Source organism: Tenrec ecaudatus, chromosome 1 (genome assembly GCF_050624435.1).
Source record: "Tenrec ecaudatus isolate mTenEca1 chromosome 1, mTenEca1.hap1, whole genome shotgun sequence".
NCBI classification, from domain to species: Eukaryota; Metazoa; Chordata; class Mammalia; order Afrosoricida; family Tenrecidae; genus Tenrec; species Tenrec ecaudatus.
This window is the reverse complement of record NC_134530.1, coordinates 310,641,987-310,662,576: the sequence shown is the minus strand read 5'-3', so window position 1 is coordinate 310,662,576 and position 20,590 is coordinate 310,641,987. Positions and strand designations below refer to the sequence as shown.

Here is a 20,590-nt window from a genome sequence, read left to right as displayed (position 1 = left end):
AGAATCCCTTCCCCTAAAGATGCCCGAGGACCTGCCTGGGAAGTCCTTGCTGCCTGTGCGGTTTGTCTGTTCCCACAGTACACAGCCCAAGCAGCACCCCGAGTTGTCACACCCACCACTGAGAAGTGTGGGCACGATGGGGAAGGCGAGGTTCTGTTCAAGTTCGAAAGGGTTGTTTCTGCTTAGTCTTGTTCTGCAATCCGCACCTTAGTGTCTTAGTGGAGATTTTCTTTAAGGATATGTGGGGTAAGCATCTAAAGCTCTAATTTTAGGTCTAGGATATGTGTAGGCCCTTGAAGAGACTGTGGTCTCCATGGCAAGTGGAGGTCCAACTCAGGGTGAGAGTGACAGCAAACATGGGTTATTTCTGGTGGCAATGATGCCTTTGGGCATCCCCTTGCTCTAGATTCTTTGGGGTTTTTGCTTTTGTGCCAATGGAAAATGCAGGGTCAGAGGGTGTCAAAAGCCCTCTCCCAGAAGACCCTTGGAAAGATGGAGGGGGTGTCCCAAAGCTACCTGCCTTATCTGACCCAGGAACAAGAAAACTCTGAGCAAAGTGGGGCAGGGCGGGCACTTGAACCAAAGTCTTTGGTGAAGAAGTGCTGGCCATGCCCAAAGACACAGTTACACTCCGGCTGGGCAGCCCTTGGCTGTTCTGGTTCCAGTCTTCTCCAAAGAGCATGGTGCTGCTGGTGGTCCCACTGGGCACTGATCCAGTGCTGAAATCTCTAGAGATGGAACCAGCGGTGCTGGTCCCTGATTCTCCATAGTCCATTGGGGTCACTAATCCCCCAAAGGCAAAGGGACGTGGAGCTGTGCTGCCAAATACTGGACCAGAAACCCCACTCGGGTAAGTTTGAGTGGCAACTCCCAAGGCTGGTGTAGCAGCTTGATCCAAAGGAAAGCCTTTTGGGGTGCTGGCAGAGGCAGGCAGGATGATGACAGGGGGTGAGGAGGTAGAGGCTGAGGTTGGCAAGCCCTCAAAGGGTGAGTGTGCAGTATTGCCCAAAATTGGTTGAACCAGAGTTGAGGTTGGGGGTGAGGATGCCACTGCACAGTTTCCATAAAAGAAAGACCTGTTGAAACTAGGGGTCAGGGCTGGCTGGGAGACATCTTGTTTCTGCCCATCCTCAGCCCCACGTGCAGTCTGGGAAGTGGCTCTTGGGGATGTCGAGAAAGGGGGTGTTGAGCTTGATTCAGCGAGAATGGTGGGTGCTAGGGTTGGAGGAGAGGTAGCGCTGCTGAACGCCAGTGCAGGCTGGTTTGCTAGGGTTGAGGTGGGTAGAGGGTCATTCATGCCTGGAGGAGCCCATGTAAAGACACTGGCTGTGTGTGCAGGTAGAATGGTTGCGTGCTGGTGTAGGGGTAAAGAGGAGCCAGTGGCTGATGGGAAACTGGACCCAGGACCACAGGCACACAGTGAAGCATGGCAAGTGGAAGGAACAGAGTAGGCGTTACTCCCTGGAGTGCTGAAACCGAGAGCATTTGATCCACCAAGCTTCCAAGGTAACTTGGAAGCAGAGTCTTTGGATGTGCTGGGTGGAGTGGTTGGTATGACTACAGCAGTGGCCTTGCCTGGACCAGGGCAGAGGGAAGTAGAAGCATCAGTATCTGAAGGAGAAATCGGCTTGGAGTCAAAAGGAGCTTTTACAGACAGGGTTGATCCCAAGCTGCCAACTTTGGGCTTGACGGTGTAAGTTAGAATGCCCGGAGTTGTGGGGAAGAGCCAACAAGCAGATGCTGCAGTTGTGAACGAAATAATTCCGAATTCTGTAGAACCTCCCATCTTACCATTAGGTGGGGACTGAGAAATGAGTTTCACAGTGGGGCCAGCAGAAGTTCCAGCAGCAGGTGCACACATAGGAAGACGAGCAGCTGGGCTACTCATTATTTCAAACGAAACACTTTGCGTGGCTGGTGTTGCGGGAATAATGGCTGATGGATCTGGGGGCACGGTAGACCCACCGCTCTGAGAGATTACAGGTGACCCGGTGTGGCCAGTGAAGGGTGATTGGGGAGGAGCAAGGCTCAGGATGGTGGCAGTCACGGTGGGTTTTGAGGTACCTGGAAAAGACTCAGGCAGTGCGGACCCAATTGGGGTTAGCAGTCTCAGTGTCTTCCCAGGCAAATGGGCCAAACTGGCTCCGTGTCTGGTAGACAGTGGGAAGATCAAGGACGACGTTTGCATTTTCTCTGAGCTTTCTGTTGAAGGGGGGTTTGTGCCTTGGGTTGGCGCTATCACTCCAGAGGACAGGGTAACAGGTGCAAAAGGCTGACTGCCAGGCCACGTCTCCGGGGCCGAGTCCGCGGTGATCTGGGTCTTATTCTCTCTGCCTTTGTTGCTCCCTTGAAGCCCAGTTTTCTCAGTGAGGACTGAATAATCATACTGAGGAGCTGGGGTCACAGGCAGGTCCTCGGGGCTGGACAGGAGCTGCAGACTTGGTTGTCTGGAACTGCAGGCTGCTCCTGGGGTCTCCAGGGCTGATACCAGTGGGACTGGAGAATGAGATTGATTAATTTTATCTACCTTTTTAATGGGCCACTCTGGCGTCTGGATTAACGCACTGGAAGACAATCTCTTCGGGGGTTCTGAGAGCCTTCTGGAAGAACTGTACGAGCTTGCGATGGCATTTCTCTGAAAGCTCAAGGGCCCATTCGTGTCCGTGCAGCCGCAGGAATGGGGACTTCTCCTCAGGGGCCCAGGGGTGGGCACAAAGGACGGGAAGACACCGTTTTTCATCAGGGGCCTAAATGCTGACGGTCTGAGCTCTGGGCGGCCGGCGCTCTCCGGGCACGCCCGTTCGGGAGACCGCAGCCTCGCTTTCTTGCACCCACGGAGGGCCCGCAGCACCGTCTCCTTGGCGCACGGATCGGGGCGTTCCTCGCAGGGCTGGGGTTCTGCGCACGCGACCCTCGGCGGCGCCGGGCACTGCGCCGGGAGCGTTCTCCGTTCCGGAGGTGCGATCTTGACGGTCACCGAGCTCCGAGTTGCCCCGGGGTGCCGAAGGGACCAAATGGTCCGTTTCGAGTAACTTTCCCACCAGTCCGAGGGGAGAGGCCCCATGATGGAATTCTGCGACCTCTTCATGGGAAAGCGCCTCCAAGCCTCGTTGGCCGTCCGCGCCCCGGGTCGGATCAGGCCCCAGGTGGGCCGACTCCCCGCGGGCGGGGGCCCCGTGGCTGGCTGGGCGCGGTGGAGCGGAGCCCCCGCCCCCTCCGGCAGGTGGGCGCGCGCCTGGGCCGCGGGTAACTGCCGGCCGCCGGGCAAGCTCCGGGCGCCCTCCGTGGATCGCGGGCCTTCGCGTGACGGTTGGGCTTCGGGCCAGCGGGAAGCGCTGGGGGTCCCAACGCTCCGCATCCTTCCGGCGGCGGCGGGTCTCAGAGTCCCCGGCGCCCTGCTGGGCGGCTGCGGGTACCGTGGGGGACCCCGGGCCCGTCAGAGTCCGTGGGGTATATGTGACCCCTCACCACTTAGGCGCGAGGAGCCTGGGGTCGACCCCGGCCGGTTTGGGTCTTGGGATGCCTGACTCAGACTGCAGGGGAGACGTCCGCGAGGGATCTCCCCACTCAAACCCAGTCCGTTTCAGGAGAACCGGCAGCGCTGGCGGGGTGGGGAGGGGTGTGGCTGCACTGGGACCCCCGCGTTTTTCTTTTCTGCTACCCGTAAGCTCACCAGCAGATAGGCCTGTCCTCTGCTCCGGGGGCTGTCCCCTCTCCCCTCCCAGAGGCTGAATCCCCAAGGCCTTCAGGCGTTCACGCCGAGACTGGGAGGGGGACACCGGATGTCCCATCTACTCCCCCCACCCCACCCGAACTCCCGGCGACTCCTGGGCTCAGGTCCAAGGTCAACTCTGCGCCATAGCCCCCACTCATACAAAAGCAGGGGCACCTTTTGAACAGGGTGATTTCTCTGAAGACAAGAAGGAGGAGGAGGAGGAGGAGGACACATCTGATCCAGGATTTTATAAGGAATTGTTTTAATCATTTTAAGATTTTTTTTAATTTGGTGTGTTTGTATACAAATCTCAGAACATGCTCGTTGACTCTCAAAAACACCCCAAAGAAGCAAAACCAGTGACCCCAAGCAAATGGCTTTCCCAACTGTAGAGGTGGGCATGATCCAAATGGGTGACCTGTCAGGCTGGAGGCTTCTCCTGACTCATTTAGCTATAAATGCTGATGAACGGATAAGACTGTAAGAAAGCTGACTTCTAGCTGCATAGAGGAATGAGTCCAGGTAAGATGGCAGACTTTTGAAGACTCAGGATAAGCAGGCAGTATAGTAGGCCACGGGCTTAAGTCCTGAAGAATTGGAGGTCAGATAACAAGTCAGATGCAAGATCCAGACCCAGTTAAAAGCAAGCAAGCTTTTCCACATCTATTGGAAGCAGGAAACTTCCGTTCAATTAATTGGCCGCTGGTAGCACTGGAGCAGCAAAAGAGAGCAAGACACTTGACTAGATGGATTGACACAGTGGCTGCAACAATGGGCTCAAACATAAGGACAATTGTGGGGATGGTGCAGGACTGGCTAGTGTTTCCTGATGTCCTGTACAATTTAACTAGGAGTCAGAACCAACTGTATGGGACCTAATAACAACAATACAGCAGATCTCATTATGGAAGTGATTATGTTACATCATAGGGAATTACTACTACTAATCACTCCCAACAGTTTTATTAGCATATAATTCACATATAATTCAATAGTTCAGTTACTACTGAACCGCCAAACCGCTGAGAATCCTCCCTACACACTTTGATACAAAAACCTTAATTATCATACTGTACATCTCCATCATTGCTTTCTCTTTCAAGTTTCTGCATCTCACATCCTTGTGTGATGTAGGTTTTCTCAGAACGTTGCTGGTTCAGGTTCACCCAAACCTCAAAGTGAGAGCTCTGTGGTATCTTAGTGGAAAGTGCTGACATAATTCCTAACCTTATGGACAGCGCTTGGCAAGTATTCTGGTTAAACAATTTTCTCAAAGCATCTGTTGCTCCTGCTAATCAGCTAATCTGGCTATCATCAAACACCAGAAGATTCTTCTTCCTTGTTTATAGTATTCTGGATTTACAAATCAAATGAGGGTAAAAATTGTGCTTTAAAATCTCTGAAAACGGCTCAAAATGGAGGACTACTGTCTATTAGCACAAGTCCAAATAGCTGATGCTCAGTGTAATAAATATCCGGGGTTGGGGGGGAATCAGCCTTCACCCATAATGAGATGCAGGGAAAGTTGTTTTTTTTTTTTCACTTACGGAGTTGTAAAGTACATGAAAAATATTCTGTTGACTCAGAAGTCAAGGCTGCAAATGGGACATCTAGCATCTAAGCATCGACATGTGTATTTCCAGGGAGTCTCAAGTCATAAACTTAGTTTAAAGTTTTATTAATTACCCTACGGTATCAAACAACTCTAGTGGCTTACAATATTAGACATTCATCATCTCAATTTCTGTGACTCCAAAATTTAGGAGTGTTCTCCCAGGCTAGTTTGGCTCAGGATTTCTCTTGAGGTTGTCATCAAAATGTCAGCTTTCGGTTTTAGTCTTATGAAAACTTTACTGGGGCTGGAGGATCCTCCTTCAAACTGTCTAGTGTGTTGGCAGGAACCCTTCATTCCTTCCTCATGGGCCTCTGCATAGGGCTGCTCAGCACATAGCAACTGGCTCCATGAACGCATCTGCAACAAGGGAGGGGTATGACTCAGAAATATCCTGAGCCAGAGGTCACTGAGGACCTTCTAGAAAGTCCGCTTTCTGGCCACCACTGATTCACATCTCTCCTACATGGAATATACACTCACGTCATCCTCCTCAGCTGGTTCCACGAGCTTCAGACTCTTCCAACATTAAAATCACATTCACTGGCTTAAAGGACACCCTGAGTCTTCCTTTAGGAATACCCACTCAAGTACATAGAAGATGAATCTTACTGCAACAAGTGCGAACCATTGAACCATTACTTTGCCTAAATAAAGACTTGAACCCTGGGCCCTCAGACTAAAAGTCAAATGCTCTACTAACTGAACGACACAGACACTAGAATGAATTTTCTTTCATTTTCCAGGAATAGCTTCAATCAGTATCATCATTGGACATTGGTATTGTGAATTAGTTCTTGGACTCAGGAAAGATAGATGAAAATGTTTTAAATTCTGTGAGGCCAATCTATTGAACAGAAGTTTATTCACACAATCTGAGTGTTACTTGACTTTCTCTAGTACTCTGTCATGTGTCCCATTTGTACTATGTCTTCAAAGAAATGCTGGTCTATATAGAAAGAATGTAAATGGTACAGCTCAAGAATATATATACATATATATATAGGCTCAAGAATATATATATAGGCTCAAGAATATATATATATATATATAGGCTTTGCGTAGTGGCAATATCGTAGCCAATGAGGTTTACCCGAGGCGCGATTATTGCTAATTGAAGAAAAAAAGAAAGAATGTATATATGTACACACATACACAGTTTTTAAAGGGCAGGGAAATCAAAGATGAAATCAGATAACTGCCTTGAGTGAATAGTTATGAAGCATTTAGTACGTACTATGTAAACTGTCCTATTCATCAAAAATTTTTACCTTCTGGTAACAGATAGAAAATACAAGTAATGACAAGCAAAGGAGGAAAAATGGAAAGCAACAAATTGAAAGCAATAGCTAGAATTATAATATTTGCCCTCGGTAATTAATGATGTAAAAATAAGGAAGTCACTCCCTAAGCAGGAAATATCCTGGTGAGAATAACTCCCCCTGCCTCCTGTCTGCCATCACTGTCACTAGTTTGGGGGTGTTTTCACCTCCTAATTGATGTCAACCAACTTGGAATGTATCACATACTTATTACTTGGCCAGAGGATAACTAAATCACTTTCCATTGTGAGTTTAGATACTGATAAAAGATGCAAAGGTTGGGCCATGGTAAATATTTCAACATTTTTGGAGGCCCAAATCACTCATGTATAAAATGGATTCCAACACTCATGATTTCATAGCTGCCAATATCGCTGCTAAAAAATTGAATCATTTAACAGTTGGACATGTTATACCGGTCTCCTTACTACTTGCATTTGTATTTTTACTGTATTATTTGCTATTTCTAAGTAAGCTCTTTTTCCTTTATCAATTGTACTATACCAAAAAGCAAACCCAAACCCCATTGTGGTCCAGTTTATTCCAACTCAGAATTCCCTTAAAGGACAGAGGACCACTGCACCACGGTTTCCAAAACTCTTAATCTTTACAGAAGCAGCCTGTCACACCTTCTCCTCACAAAGCAGCGTTCTTTGGCACCCCAATACTTAACCCACTGCTCCACCAGGCCTTCTTCCATCCTGCTATGCTTGTCTATGCAGATAAGGACTGGAACCTGAAGTTTTATTTCTTGGAACCACAAATCTGTGTTAGTCTCATTTTCTGGATTAAGTTGTATTTTATTTACTAATAATATGATCAATCTAACACCAAAATAGATAACAAATTAGAAAATTATTTTGCTGGAAGAGGTTCCAAATGTCAATGCCAAATGTGTCAGCTTCTACATGAAATTGCATACAAAACCCCTTCAACTGAGAAGGTGCCTTTGACTAAGTATTTTAACTGTTCCTTTGTTGGATACCTGTAGGAAAGGATTTTTCTAACATGCAGCCTGTGTCCATCTGCGAAGCAGAAAACGGGTATTCGATTTGTCTGTGGGAAGTTGCAGAATCTTCAGGACAAGTGAATTCTCGGGTCTGTTGACCTCTGAGACCGTGGAAGATGGGCATCATAGAGTTTGAGGTAATTTGCATAAGCGATGAATGTCGCTTGTCTGCTCCTGCGCCTTTAGAGATGAACAGTTTGAAGAAACTGCAGAGCACTCCCAGGAGTTGCTAGGAGTCATAATATACTTAAAGGTAGTTTGCATCGTTTAGCGCAAGGAAAGTAGTAAAATTTATAGCAGAGGATGGTTTCGATCCATCGACCTCTGGGTTATGGGCCCAGCACGCTTCCGCTGCGCCACTCTGCTTGCTGGTACGTTAACGTGAATGTTCTTCTACTCAATAGTAAATTCACGATCAGTTTACCGTCCATAACAATATTCAGTATGTGGCTATTTTCCCTTTTCATAACGTTGTCTCCGATTTCTTTAATCGTTCAAATGACCCCAACGCATCTCCTGCAGACCAGTAGCTTTCCCTATTACCAAAGGCCGTCATGGCTCGGAATTTCTTCTCCCTGTTAATTCGTTACCAAGGGAGGGTCCAGCTGGAGCGCGCTGAGCTGGCGCCCTGCAGGCAACTCACTCCCAGAGTGGAACCCGGGGTGCTGAGCCTCCAACTCCGCGGCCAGTGGAGAGGAATTGCACCATCTGTTTCTGTCCAAAAAACAAACAAAACAAAACAAAAAAGCCTCAAACAATAAACAAGCTATCATTTGGACCAGAGAGGACGTTTCTTACTTGCTTGCAAGGAAACCAGAATTGTCAAATGGATTGGTGCTTCTTGGAAGAGCGTATAAAACACATTGATAACTCACGGACAAAGGGACCACAGTTCGACCGGATTTCATGGTACCTCTGGCCGATGTCAGGGATCAAGGCTTTTTAAAAAATTTATATAAGACCATTGTATTTGGGGCTCTTACAGCTCTTATAACAATCAATACATCAATTGTATCCAGTATTTGTACAAAAGTTGCCATAATTATTTTCTAACATTTACTTTCTATTTGAGCCCTTGGTATCTAATCAATTTTTCTTTTCTTTCTTTGTTTAAAAATTATTTTATTAGGGGCTCATCCAACTTTTATCACAATGCATACACAAAACATCAATTGTGTAAAGCATATTTGTACATTCATTGCCCTGATCATTCTCAAAACATTTGCTCTCAGATCGAGCCCTTGGTACCAACTCCTCATACTGATGGGCAGGAGATGCGTTGGGCTCCTTCTGCACTGCCCCCTCCCTCGTGAACCCTTGATAATTTATAAATTATTATTTTGTCGTATCTTACACCATCGACGTTTCCATTCATCCACTTTTCTGTTGACCGACCTCCAGGGAGGAGGTTATAGGTAGATCCCTGTAATTGTTTCCACCTTTCCACCCCAACCTCCCTGTACACTCCGGGTATTGCCACTCTCAGCACTGGTCCTGAAGGGATCATCCGTCCTGGATTCCCTGTGTTTTCAGTTCCTTTCTGTACCAGTGTACAAGGGATCAGGACTTTTAAGTTAAGATGTCTCCCCACACGGGAATACAAACCGGTGTTGCCCCTCGGAGACTGTTCCTAGTAACTCTTGCATGGTGTTAGCATAGGGACTTCCCTTAATAACACGACTGCTTTTAATTAAACAAAAACCAAACAAACACAAAAACCCTACTGTGCTTTTCTGTCCACACTAAAACTTAAGGAGTGATATCTGCAGGGTGTTTTTTCACAGTGGAGGGCTGCTGACAGGGCCTAGGACTCTGGTCCCGAACCTTCGGGGGCCGGCACCGATGTGGCGTGGCTCCAAGTCGTGGGCAGGACCTTGAGAGCCCGCGGGCTCTTCCAAACGCGCGCGCCCTGGGAGCGGAGACCTTGCAGACCATCCCTTGTCCAACTTGGATTTTCTACTCCGACAGCGTCTCCTTCTGAAGTAGCCTTTCTATTGCGGCCTTCCTGAAGCAGCCACGGGGGAATGGATGTTCCGCGAAAAATTTCCCAAAGCCAAGACCGGGATAAGGATGACCTTGATTCGGACTTATTTTCCATACCCTCGAAGAGAAAGGGAGCGCAGAGAGAAGGAGGCCACCCCCTGGAAATGAGTCTCCCTCTGCCTGTGGGCAGACCTGAAAGGACCCATTTAGGGTTTCAGCCCTGGGTTACCTTTCCTACAACCAGCCTGGCCCCCAGCCAGCCCAGTGCCTCTCAGTAACATGGGACACATGCATGTGACTTGATGGGGGGTTGTAATTGTTCTTCCAAACTAAGGAAAAATTCGTTTCATAAATGGATTTAGGTCAGAATTAAACCAAGTCATCCGTTAATCATAGGTCCTGGGAACAGGAGAACAGTTAGAATCTTCATGGAGATTGAGGGCAGGTAAATGCGGCTCAGATTGCTTTAGAAAGCCTTCATTTTACAGATAAAGAAGTGGAAAACCAGATGATTCCACAGTGTCAGTATGCATCATCTATGACAGCGGGAAGCAATTAACTTCTTAGTCTACAATTTGAGACTGGGAATACCCAGTTAGAAGAGGCACATAGTCCAAGTGACCACAGGAATAATAATTACTAAATTTAATTGTCATTTAATTTAATTGTCATTTAATTACTAAATTTAATTGTACTCATTGATTGAGTATAAAACCGGTGGGGGATGTGACCTCTTCCCTGGGAGAGGGACAGCAGAGAAGGGGGGAAGGGAGACTCCGGATAGGGCAAGATATGACAAAATAACGATGTATAAATTACCAAGGGCACATGAGGGAGGGGGGAAAGGGGAGGGACAGGAAAAAAAAAGAGGACCTGATGCAAGGGGCTTAAGTGGAGAGCAAATGCCTTGAGAATGATTGGGGCAGGGAATGTATGGATGTGCTTTATACAATTGATGTATGTATATGTATGGATGGTGATAAGAGTTGTATGAGTCCCTAATAAAATGTAAAAACAAGAAAAGAGGAGAAAAAAATGATTAGGGCAAAGACTGTACAGATGTGCTTTATACAATTGATGTATGTATATGTATGAACTGTGATAAGAGTTGTATGAGCCCCTAATAAAATGTTTAAAAAAAAAACCTGTGGGGGGAGGTCAGACGCTTCCAGACATCCTCCCCTAGGCACTTAGTCACCAGACTACAGGGTAGGCCTGCTCCCTGCTACTGGGGACAATAAATTATTCCTCCCTGAGGCCTGCGACCAACTACCAAGCATTCACACCCCACCAATAATGGTCTCTATCAGTTGAGTCAGGGAACAGGCCAAACTGGCTCTGTGACATCCAAAGTTATGTTATCCGCCCATTTTATCACATGTATACCCCAATCCCTCCTCTTACTTTTGCATGTATGTCCCTAGACCACCCCCTCTCATGACTGTATTACCTATAGCACAACCCCTTTTTGTGACGTTAGTACTCACCTGTAATTAGGGGGCTTGCATGTCCCCAGAGAATATAAAAAGCCTGGGCTAGCATTAAAGGGCTCTTTCTCTCCCTCCATGCGGACAACCAAGCAGGGGCTGAGGTGAGCATGCTACCATGAAACGTGTCTGACTCCATTTATTTCAATATTTCTCTTCTATCTCTCATGCTCTCTGTAACTTTGCTATGATCTTTACTTATTATCGCTGTACAATTGCACCTACCGGACCCGTAATGATGTGTTAGGGGCTGGCTTCCCCTGACAAAAACCCAGTTTGTTTCATTGCTTCTCCCTTCCCAAATGCAGATTTGTATGGAATGGAGCTAATGCTTTCAAAATGATCACTTCGTGTAAACAAGGCTTTGTTAATGACTAAAATAAATGGAAGGATAGCGTCACTTCTCTTTCCAACCCAGATAGGATTACTTTTAGTCAGACATTTCCATGGCTTACACACATCCATATGTGACACACCTTTTAAGAATTATTTGTACAGTCATTTGACAGCTATAATATTTTTAAAAATTATCCAATTCAGCAGCTTTCACAGTAGAGATAAAGAAATTGGAGTGCACACATTATAGTTACTTTCCAAAGATACACCAATCAAGTCTTTCATTGATCCTATTACCAAAGGATATTTTCTCTAAATAACTACTTCATGAACACTGCAAGACATGGGCAGAACTACAGCACGTTTAACTAAGCAAAGGAGTTTTATACAGATACATAATTAAGGACACCATTATTATAAAAACAAAGATAGAGGAAAGTGATTTGCACACTAGAGGATAAGACATTTTTGGGGGAAGACTATAAGGGGAGGGGGAGGTAGGATATTGTGGAAGGAGAGACTGAGGGGGTGGGGAAGGAAAAACATCCATGCGGGGTGTTAACACAATATTATGACCAATTTGATTCGCTGAGAGAGGCTGTGCAACTGTACAGAATATGCTTTTTAAAAACAACCAAAAGAAGGCCTCTCAGAACCTGTCCTACTGTCGCGTTCACACGTCGCTGCTCCAACCTAAGGAGTGCGTTCAGTCTTCGGAGCCTGCGATCCGCAGAGAGAGAGAGAGAGAGAGAGATAGTAGAGCACGTGCTTCTGCCCCATACAACCTAGGCTAGCAAAAAAAAAAAAGTAATAATAAAATCGATTTTCACTATGAGGGAAATGGTGCAAATCCAGGCTGGTCAGTGTGGCAACCAGATCGGTGCCAAGTTCTGGGAGGTGATCAGCGCTGAATAAGACATCGCCCCATCAGCACCTAGCGCAGGGACAGCGACCTGCAGCTGGACCGCATCTCCGTGTACTACAAGGAAGCCACAGGTGGCAAATATGTTCCTCGTGCCATCTTGGTGGATCTAGAACCTAGAACCATGGACTCTGTTCGCTCAGGTCCTTTAGACCAGATCTTCAAACCAGACAATTTTGGTTTTGGTCCGTCTGGGGCAGGCAACAACTGGGCCCGGGGCCAGTGCACAGAGGGCGCTGAGCTGGTCGCCTGGTCCTGGACTTGGTGTGGAAGGAGGCGGAGAGCTGTGACTGCCCACAGGGCTTCCAGCTGACCCACTCACTGCGCGGAGGCACCGGCTCTGGAATGGGGACCTTTCTCATCAGCGAGATCCAGGTAGAGTACCCCGACCTCGCATCATGAATACTTTCAGTGTGTTGCCCTCCCCCAAAGTCTCCGACACAGGGGTCGAGCCCTACAACGGAGAACCCTGACGAGACCTACTGCATGGATAAGGCTCTCTATGATGTCTGCTTCCGTACATTGAAACTGACCACGCCCACCTACCGAGACCTGAACCACCTGGTGTCGGCCACCATGAGAGGGCTCACCACCTGCCTCCGCTTCTCCGGCCAGCTCAATGCCGATCTCCGCAAACGTCTCCACCTCTTCATGCCTGGCTTTGCGTCCCCCTCACCAGCCGTGGTAGCCAGCAGTTCCAGGCGCAGACCGTGCCCGAGTTCACCCAGCAGGACGGTCTTTGATGCCAAGAACATGATGGCTGCCTGCAACCCCCGCTATGGCTGGTACCTCACAGTGGCTGGCATCTTCCAAGGCCGCATGTCCATGAAGAAGGTGGATGAGCAGATTCTCAACGTGCAGAACAAGAACAGTAGCTACTTGGAGGGGTGGATCCCTAACAACGTCTAGATCGTCCTCTGTGACATCTCGCCCCGAGGCCTCAAGATGGCAGTCGCCTTCATTGGCAACAGCACAGCCAACCAGGAGCGGTTCAATTGCATCTCTGAGTAGTTTACCTCCATGTTCAGAACAAGGATTTCCTGCACTGGTACACCGGCCAGGGCATGGACGAGATGGAGTTCACCGAGGCCGAGAGCAACATGAACGACCTCGCCTCCGAGTACCAGCAGTACCAGGATGCCACCGCCCGAAGGGGAGGAGGATTTGTGAGAGGAGGCCGAAGAGGAAGCCTAAGGAAGAGTCCCAGCAGCTCAGGCTTCTCAGCTCCCTCAGACTTCTTCCTCAGTGACCCCTTTCCTATCCCTCAGAATTTGCATTTCTGGCCTCTCACCTTTTTTTCACTCATTCCCCCTGGAGGGGCTTCTGGAGCAGTGCCTGGCACTCAAGAAATACCTGTGGTTTGTTGAATGTCTCCTCTCTTTTTCCACTCTGAGAATCTTGAGATTTCTTACATTCTGGGTAACCCTGCTTACTTCTGGCACCTGCTGCTCCACGCTGTCCAGCTTATAACTTCCCTGTGTTTTCAAGGTAATTCTCCAGGAAGCTGGGTCTCATCCAAATCCCATTTAGAACCATGTGCTCGAAGCTCAGGTGGCCATTAGCCTCTGCTCAGGTTAACTCATTGCAGGTACAAGTCACTAGAAGGGAAGGGGTGCAAGATTTTTTAGGAGGGGGTGGGGGGTGGGGATCCACCTACTTCAGTGGCCACCAGGTATCCCATGCTCCTCTCAGGGGAGGCTGTTGACAGTATTATTTCCCTTTTCTTTTTCCCTCCAGGCAGTCCTGAGCTCCCAGTTCCCTCTGGAGGGGCCTGCTCAGCTTGCCAGAGAGCGACCAGGGACCCTTTCTTACCCCATTTTGGCTTAGGAAAGAAGAACACAGACCAGCCTCAATGGAGTTACATTGTTAACAGTGCTCAGGGCCTTCCGTTGCCCAGGTGTGTGCTGCCACCTGCAGGTTTGAGTCCTACATTGCCCAGAGGACTTGGGAACAGGACTTAGAAACATGTCTTTATTTGCTCTTGCTGACTTTTAAAATTTCTATCCTTATTTTCTCCCCCCAGTCCCACTCTCCACTTTAGATTTCTATTTGTGTTGAACTTGCTGCCTTTTTCATATAGAAAAAATGACATTGCCCCAAGAGCCAAAATAAAACGGGAATTGAAAAATGGGAAGAAAAAAAAGAAGAAAAATTTCCTTGCTCCTCAGATCTAAACACAAGTTTGAGTGATTATAAAAGGAAGAAAAATAATAAATAAAAAGACAGATAGATAATTGAAGAAAGGAAGAAATGTAAAACTAAAGTGGACGTTGAGTCTTTAATGACATACAAGTTCATTTTTAAAACTAAACAAAAACTACTTTGCATACAAGGTGAGTTTGAACTGACTTGGTGGTAATAGGTTTTTTAGTTTTACACAAGTGTAAAAATTTAAAAACATTACTACCAGAGTTCCAGTCCAGATATGTCTCTGAGGCCAATGATGGCCGAAGACAGATTCTCCTGCTTATTCACTTAGCCTAAGTTGAATGCCTTCAAAAACAAGTCACATGCAAACAAAATTTTGCTAGCAATCATCCAACAATGGTTGCAAAAGTACATTAACAGAGAGCTGTCCGAGGTTCAGGCCAGATGCAGAAGAGGATGTGGAACAAGGGATACTACTATGATGTCAGATGGGTCTAGCTGAAAGCAGAGACTACAAGAAAGATGTTTACTTGTGTTTTATTGACTATTCCAAGGAATTCTACTGTGTGGATCATAACACTATGGACAGCCATGAGAAGAATGGGACTCTCAGAAGACTACGTTGTGCTCGTGTGAAATTAGTACAAGGGTAAAACAAAAAAAGGTGTGCAGCAGGGTTGAATCATTTTAACATGCATACTCCATCTCTGTGATGAGCAAATCATCAGAGAAGTTGGCTTATATGAAGGAGAAGGTAACATCAAGATTGGAGGAAGGCTTATTAACAACCTGAGATATGCAGATGACACAATGTTGCTTGCTGAAAGTCCAGGGCTTTGAAGCACTTGCTGATGAAGATCAAGGATTGCAGCCTTCAGTATGGATTGAAACTCAATGTCAAGAAGGCCCAAATCCGCACAAATACATCAACAAATAACATGATGATAAAAAGAGAAAAGCGTGAATATTGTCAAGGATTGCGTGGATCGCAATCAATGCTCATGGGAACAGCAGTCAGAAGATCAGAGGAGGTGCATTAGGTAAATCTGCTGCACAAGACCTTTTTAGAGCATTGAAGAGCAAGGACGTTATTTTGAGGACTAAGGAATGGCTGACCCAAGCCTTGGTAGTCTCCATTGCATCAGATGCTTGTACAAGGTGGACATGGAATAAAGAAGACTGTAGAAGAAGCGATGCATCTGAATTGTGGCGCGGGAAAAGGATACTGACAGCACCAACGACTGCTAAAAGCACAGATCAGTCTGTCTTGCAAGAAGTATGGCTAGAGAGCTCCTTGGAGGCTAGAATGGTGGGACTTCAGACTACATGTGTGGGCCATACTGGCAGGAGAGACCAGTCTCTGGAGAAGCACATCAGAAGATGGATGGTCACAGTGGCAGCAACAATGGGCTCAGACACAGGAACAATTGTGAGGATGGCATTGGACCCGGCACTGTTTGGTTCTGTTGTGCTTGCGCTCTCAATGGGTAGGAATTGACCTGGGGCAGCTAAAAACAACAGCAATCACAACAGTGAGGTCCAACAGAAACCATGACTTCTAATAGGATCTGGTAGGTCAGTTCAGTTCAAGGCAGAGAAGTCCCATCACAAGATTGGGGGTGGGGGTGGGGATGGTTTGCAAAGGTTAATAATGCCAGATTTTCCCCAAAGGTACAGAGTGATCACAGTACGTTTATTCACTAACAGTTATTAATTAGCATTCCTTGTTGGCCCATGGATGTTATCCTATAGTTTTGTGCTTCAGGACATAACAACAGACTTGATTTGAACCAGCAGCAGAACTCCAGAATCATCTCTCTTCTGTCCTTCTATCTCTAATTCTTTCCTGAGATAGGATTATAGGTACCTCAGTGCCTTAAGAGGTTCTGTTAATTTAGCTTTTAAGAGTACACAGCAAGGAAAAACTGAGGCCCTACTGGGAGTCGAACCCAGGATCTCCTGTTTACAAGACAGGCGCTTTAACCAACTAAGCCATAGAGCCAATATGCTTGTGTGCATTAATATTGCTTTCTTGTCCAGTTAGATGAACTGTTGTTAACAGTCTACATGATTTCCAAGCAGCTTCCTGCAAAAATGGTCAAACTAGAAGACGCTTTGCTTGCTTACCTGTGCGGTAGAAGTAATACAGCAGGGAACGTCAGTGCTTTCTGTAGTCCCATCACAGCCTTCGCGGAAAGTCCAGGCTGTTCAATCGTTTCAAATGAGATAAAGATGCCTGAAAACCAACGTTGCTATCACTTAGATTAGTAAAGTTTTTAACAAAGGAATTCCACGGAAGGACGCAGACCACTGTTTGGAGGCGTGGGAACAGCAGGAAAGAGAAGAGGGGAAGGGATGAATTCCGCTACAGTCTCCCCCCTTAAAATCGCCACTTCCTTACAATCCCAGCAAACCAAGAGCGAGCGCTATTAGGAGCTAATGTGGCGAGTGGAGGTGCCAGGCTCTTAGAGAGGCGGAAAGGACCCCCGTACAACCCCCAGAGCAGGGAGCCAGGGTCCAACACATCTTGGCAGCCAAACTTCAAGCGCGGTAGGTCTAGGACACACCAAGTTTGGTCTTCTTGCTCTTCACCCGGCACTCTTCCCACCCACCCCACCCACCTCCACCTCCAGGCTGTTTGCACCCCACTTCCTCACTCCCATTGGAGGCGATCAAAGGAGCAGGCCAGCCGGCTGTGAGCCTGAGCACAGCTCTTCGCCCCCCACGAGGGTCGCGCGTGGGACAGCAGAAGGGCCGTGAGAATCGGGGTGGGGCTGCAGGGTGCTGGGCCCCTGCGTCGGTGGGAGGCTGGACCACGGAGGGGGCTCCAGGGACCGTGTCCAGAAGGACCGCGTTGGTGAAGTGAGAGCCGGCTGAACGCGTCCTGTCGGGGCAGGAGCGGGGACTCATCAAATGCCAACCGAGAGTGGAGACCATCGACACAGCAAAAAGTGGAAGATGTGTTTTGCACAACAAGGTCTGTCTGTCCCTTTCTTCCCGGCTCTCAAACTCTCGCCCTCCCTCTGGTAGGACCTGATACCCAGATGGGAGGGGACGGGGAGGGAGGTGGGTGGGGTCCTCTTAACTTCCGGCTGCTGCCCCCCCCCCCCCCACACACACACCGCTAGACTAAGCTGCGCCTCCTGTTGCTCTTGGTCCTAAGGCTGCGTGCGTCCCGGTGACTTTCAACCGTGTCCTCAAGATTCGTTTTTTCTTCTTGGGTTGCCCTTACACTTTAGGATATCTGAGTCTCATAAAGGAGGCGAAGCTTAGCTCTGTACTTGATGGTCCACATCTAAACTCGCCGCTGCGGAAAAGTGTAAAAGTCTCACTGCTGCCTGACTCTCACCGACACATCCCCTGGTGCCCAGTTCCTCCTTGCGCGGACATAGTTTCTTGTGTATCCTCTTGGAGATATTATTTCTTCTACTTATAAGAAAATTCCAAACGCATTGCACCGTTTCCTGGTGTTCCCCACCCCCTCGGCCCCACCCACTTCTTGTAAATTGTTGCAGTCCCCAAGCCAATACCGAAAGAGCGTCTCCCTTCTTTGCTTGGCAGCGTCGAGTTCAATTTCATGAAGATACCATACTACATATCTTGCCCATACGCTGCTGAAATAAACGCTACCACGTGTCTGCCATTTCCAGTGGGGGTGAGTACTTCCTAAACGTGATATTGCTGAAGCAGTGTGCCATACAATTCCTATACCAATCACTACTAATACCATATTAATAATAAACCATTGTCTTCAGCTGATTCTGACCTCCCCTTTACACACACACACACACACACCGCTTGCATCACAGAATACAGTAGAACTCTCTCACAGGCTTCTCTGGGCTGTCATCGTAATGTAAGCTGATTGCCAGGCTGCTCTTTAAGCTGGAAACCACCGTGTGGGTTCAGAACACCACGTTAGTAGTGAAGTGAAACTCCTCTCACAACACAGGAGCCATGGTATCAACAGAGGCCTCAGGTGAATGGTTCATTCAGCCATTAATGTAGAAAAAACTTGTCATTGGTAGACCGCCCCAATCCTGGTCAGACTGGGGTGCAGTGGACTCACCCAGAAATCAGGCAATAAAAAGCTATTTAACACCCCACAGTATAACCGCTGCAGCAAAATGATGCACAGATGAGCTTAACATTTTCATAGAATCAAAATGAATATGCAAATGAAAATATCATAAATGTGGCAACTCAAATCAAGAGCTCTAGGCAGGTTATTGACTTCACGGTATTGGGTTAGTTGGGTAGTCATCTAGAAACATAACCGCTTAGATCAACAGATCACCAGAGGTACTCAAAGAAGCCAACTCGGTATGAAATTTTAAAATTAAAAGCAAAATGAAATCTAATTACTGAAAAGGTCAAGACAGAAAACGTTTATGATTTGGGGACACAAAAATCAGCAAATTTACACAAAATGTAGAAATTATGAGTTTGACATAATTCACCATGTTTAAATAAATTTTGCCCACATGCATCTCCATTTTCTTCAGACAAAAGAATATGAAGCAAAACTGAACAGAACAAAGGGGAAAACCTCAATTGAACCAACTAGAGAAAGTATTTGTAATTTCACGAATGCATAGGAGTGAAATATTAATTTTCCTAATATGCAATGAGTAGGTTTGGAAAGTAGAAAGTGTAGGGAAAAGGTAGACATTCCTATTGGTCTGCTTGTCCCTGCAGGGTGCAAATGGCATGGGGCGGGGTGAGGGGGTGTGGGGGTGCATGGGGGGGTCACTGACTTGGAAGATTGAAGGCCTGAGTCCAATTGGGGGGCACCTCAGAGGCGAAACATGGAGATCTACTCCTGCAAAATCAACCTTTGAAAATCCTGTGGAGTCTAGTTCTGTTCTGAGGCAGGGCACCTGGCTATTAGTTTCTTTGTGCAAATAATATTTCTGGTAGGTGTTTTCTTCACTAAGACTTTGATGGCTTCGAGAAGGCCAGGGACTGGGCAGGAACAAGGAAAGGGGAGAGGTGAGGGAGAGGGAAGAACAAAGTGGAGTGTTTAACGGGATATTGATATTGGTTTCCTTTCTTGAGGAGGGATGTGCAATATAGAGATAATCTGCTTCTTTAAAAATCGAAACAAATAAATATGCCTCCAGATTCCTTATCCCTCAAGTCTAAATAGTGGTTTGAGTGGCTTTAAAAAAATGTAAAAGAAAATTGAAATTGGAGTCTTTGGTCACAAACAAGAATAAAACTATTTCTCATGGGGAATCCAGACTAATGTAGTGGCTGCAGTAAGCATAATCCGGTGCAGGTGGAAGGGGGCGGGGGAGGGAGGGTTGTAGAAGAGAAGATTTTCATTGAATATAAATTCTTACTTTTTATATAATTCGGAAATTTGGGGTGTTACATGTATCTCATTACAAGCACTTTAACAATATAAATTTTTGTCTTGGGCAAGAAATACTGTTCTTAGTATTTCAGACGATTCAGAAAACAGTGTGATTTTACATAAGAGACTGTAATTGCTCTTTCAACCACCATCTACCACCGCGATTATAAAACTAAATTCTTAAACTAGATCAAAAATAAAACGCAACTTGGCAGCGGTGGGATTCGAACCCACGTCCCCGAAGAGACTGGAGCCTTAATCCAGCGCCTTAGACCGCTCGGCCACGCTACCACGCACACAAAGCCTCTTTAATCTATATTACTCATAAAAACACAAGAATATTTTCCACCCCGTTCTCTCTTCCTACAATATTTATTTATTCACGGAGTATCAGTCCCAAACATTGATAAACAACACGAAAGCTAATCGGAAACTTATTATGTGTCATGTACTGCCTTACGTTGACTGTCTCAAGTTGGCATCATGACTTTTACCGTGATCTCCATTTTCCTGATGGAGAATATTAGGCATCATGAGAGTTGAGACGCAGCGTGTTGGATGTTACCCAGCGGCAGGTGATGTTGAACGTGAGGTGGCAAACATCACATGCTCTGTATTTATGTTCTGAAGGATAAAGTCCAGAAACGTGTCCCCGCAATCCAGGCTATTTTGACAAGCTCAGAGCAACAACAGATTT

The 20,590-nt window shown here is 47.0% G+C and overlaps 1 protein-coding gene, 3 non-coding genes and 2 pseudogenes across 4 annotated transcripts; 2 read left to right on the top strand and 4 right to left on the bottom strand.

The window, feature by feature from the left end:
- Nucleotides 1-361: 361 nt before the first annotated feature.
- On the bottom strand, nt 362-3,358 carry POM121L2 (POM121 transmembrane nucleoporin like 2). Its single transcript, XM_075543492.1, has one exon. It carries the CDS (start codon nt 3,356-3,358, stop codon nt 362-364), a length of 2,997 nt encoding a protein of 998 aa, XP_075399607.1.
- A 3,022-nt stretch (nt 3,359-6,380) lies between these two features.
- LOC142438113 (U4 spliceosomal RNA) lies at nt 6,381-6,529 on the top strand (annotated as a pseudogene).
- A 1,423-nt stretch (nt 6,530-7,952) lies between these two features.
- TRNAM-CAU (transfer RNA methionine (anticodon CAU)) lies at nt 7,953-8,024 on the bottom strand. Its single transcript has one exon. It is a non-coding gene; the product is annotated as a tRNA-Met (tRNA).
- A 4,269-nt stretch (nt 8,025-12,293) lies between these two features.
- LOC142427810 (tubulin beta chain pseudogene) lies at nt 12,294-13,580 on the top strand (annotated as a pseudogene).
- Nucleotides 13,581-16,462: 2,882 nt separating this feature from the next.
- TRNAT-UGU (transfer RNA threonine (anticodon UGU)) lies at nt 16,463-16,536 on the bottom strand. The gene has a single exon. It is a non-coding gene; the product is annotated as a tRNA-Thr (tRNA).
- A 3,566-nt stretch (nt 16,537-20,102) lies between these two features.
- Nucleotides 20,103-20,184, bottom strand: TRNAL-AAG (transfer RNA leucine (anticodon AAG)). The gene has a single exon. It is a non-coding gene; the product is annotated as a tRNA-Leu (tRNA).
- Nucleotides 20,185-20,590: the final 406 nt, after the last annotated feature.

Excerpts from the sequence above, each read along its gene's own strand:
- POM121L2 (XM_075543492.1), bottom strand. The coding sequence starts at position 3,358 with ATGCGGAGCGTTGGGACCCCCAGCGCTTCCCGCTGGCCCGAAGCCCAA.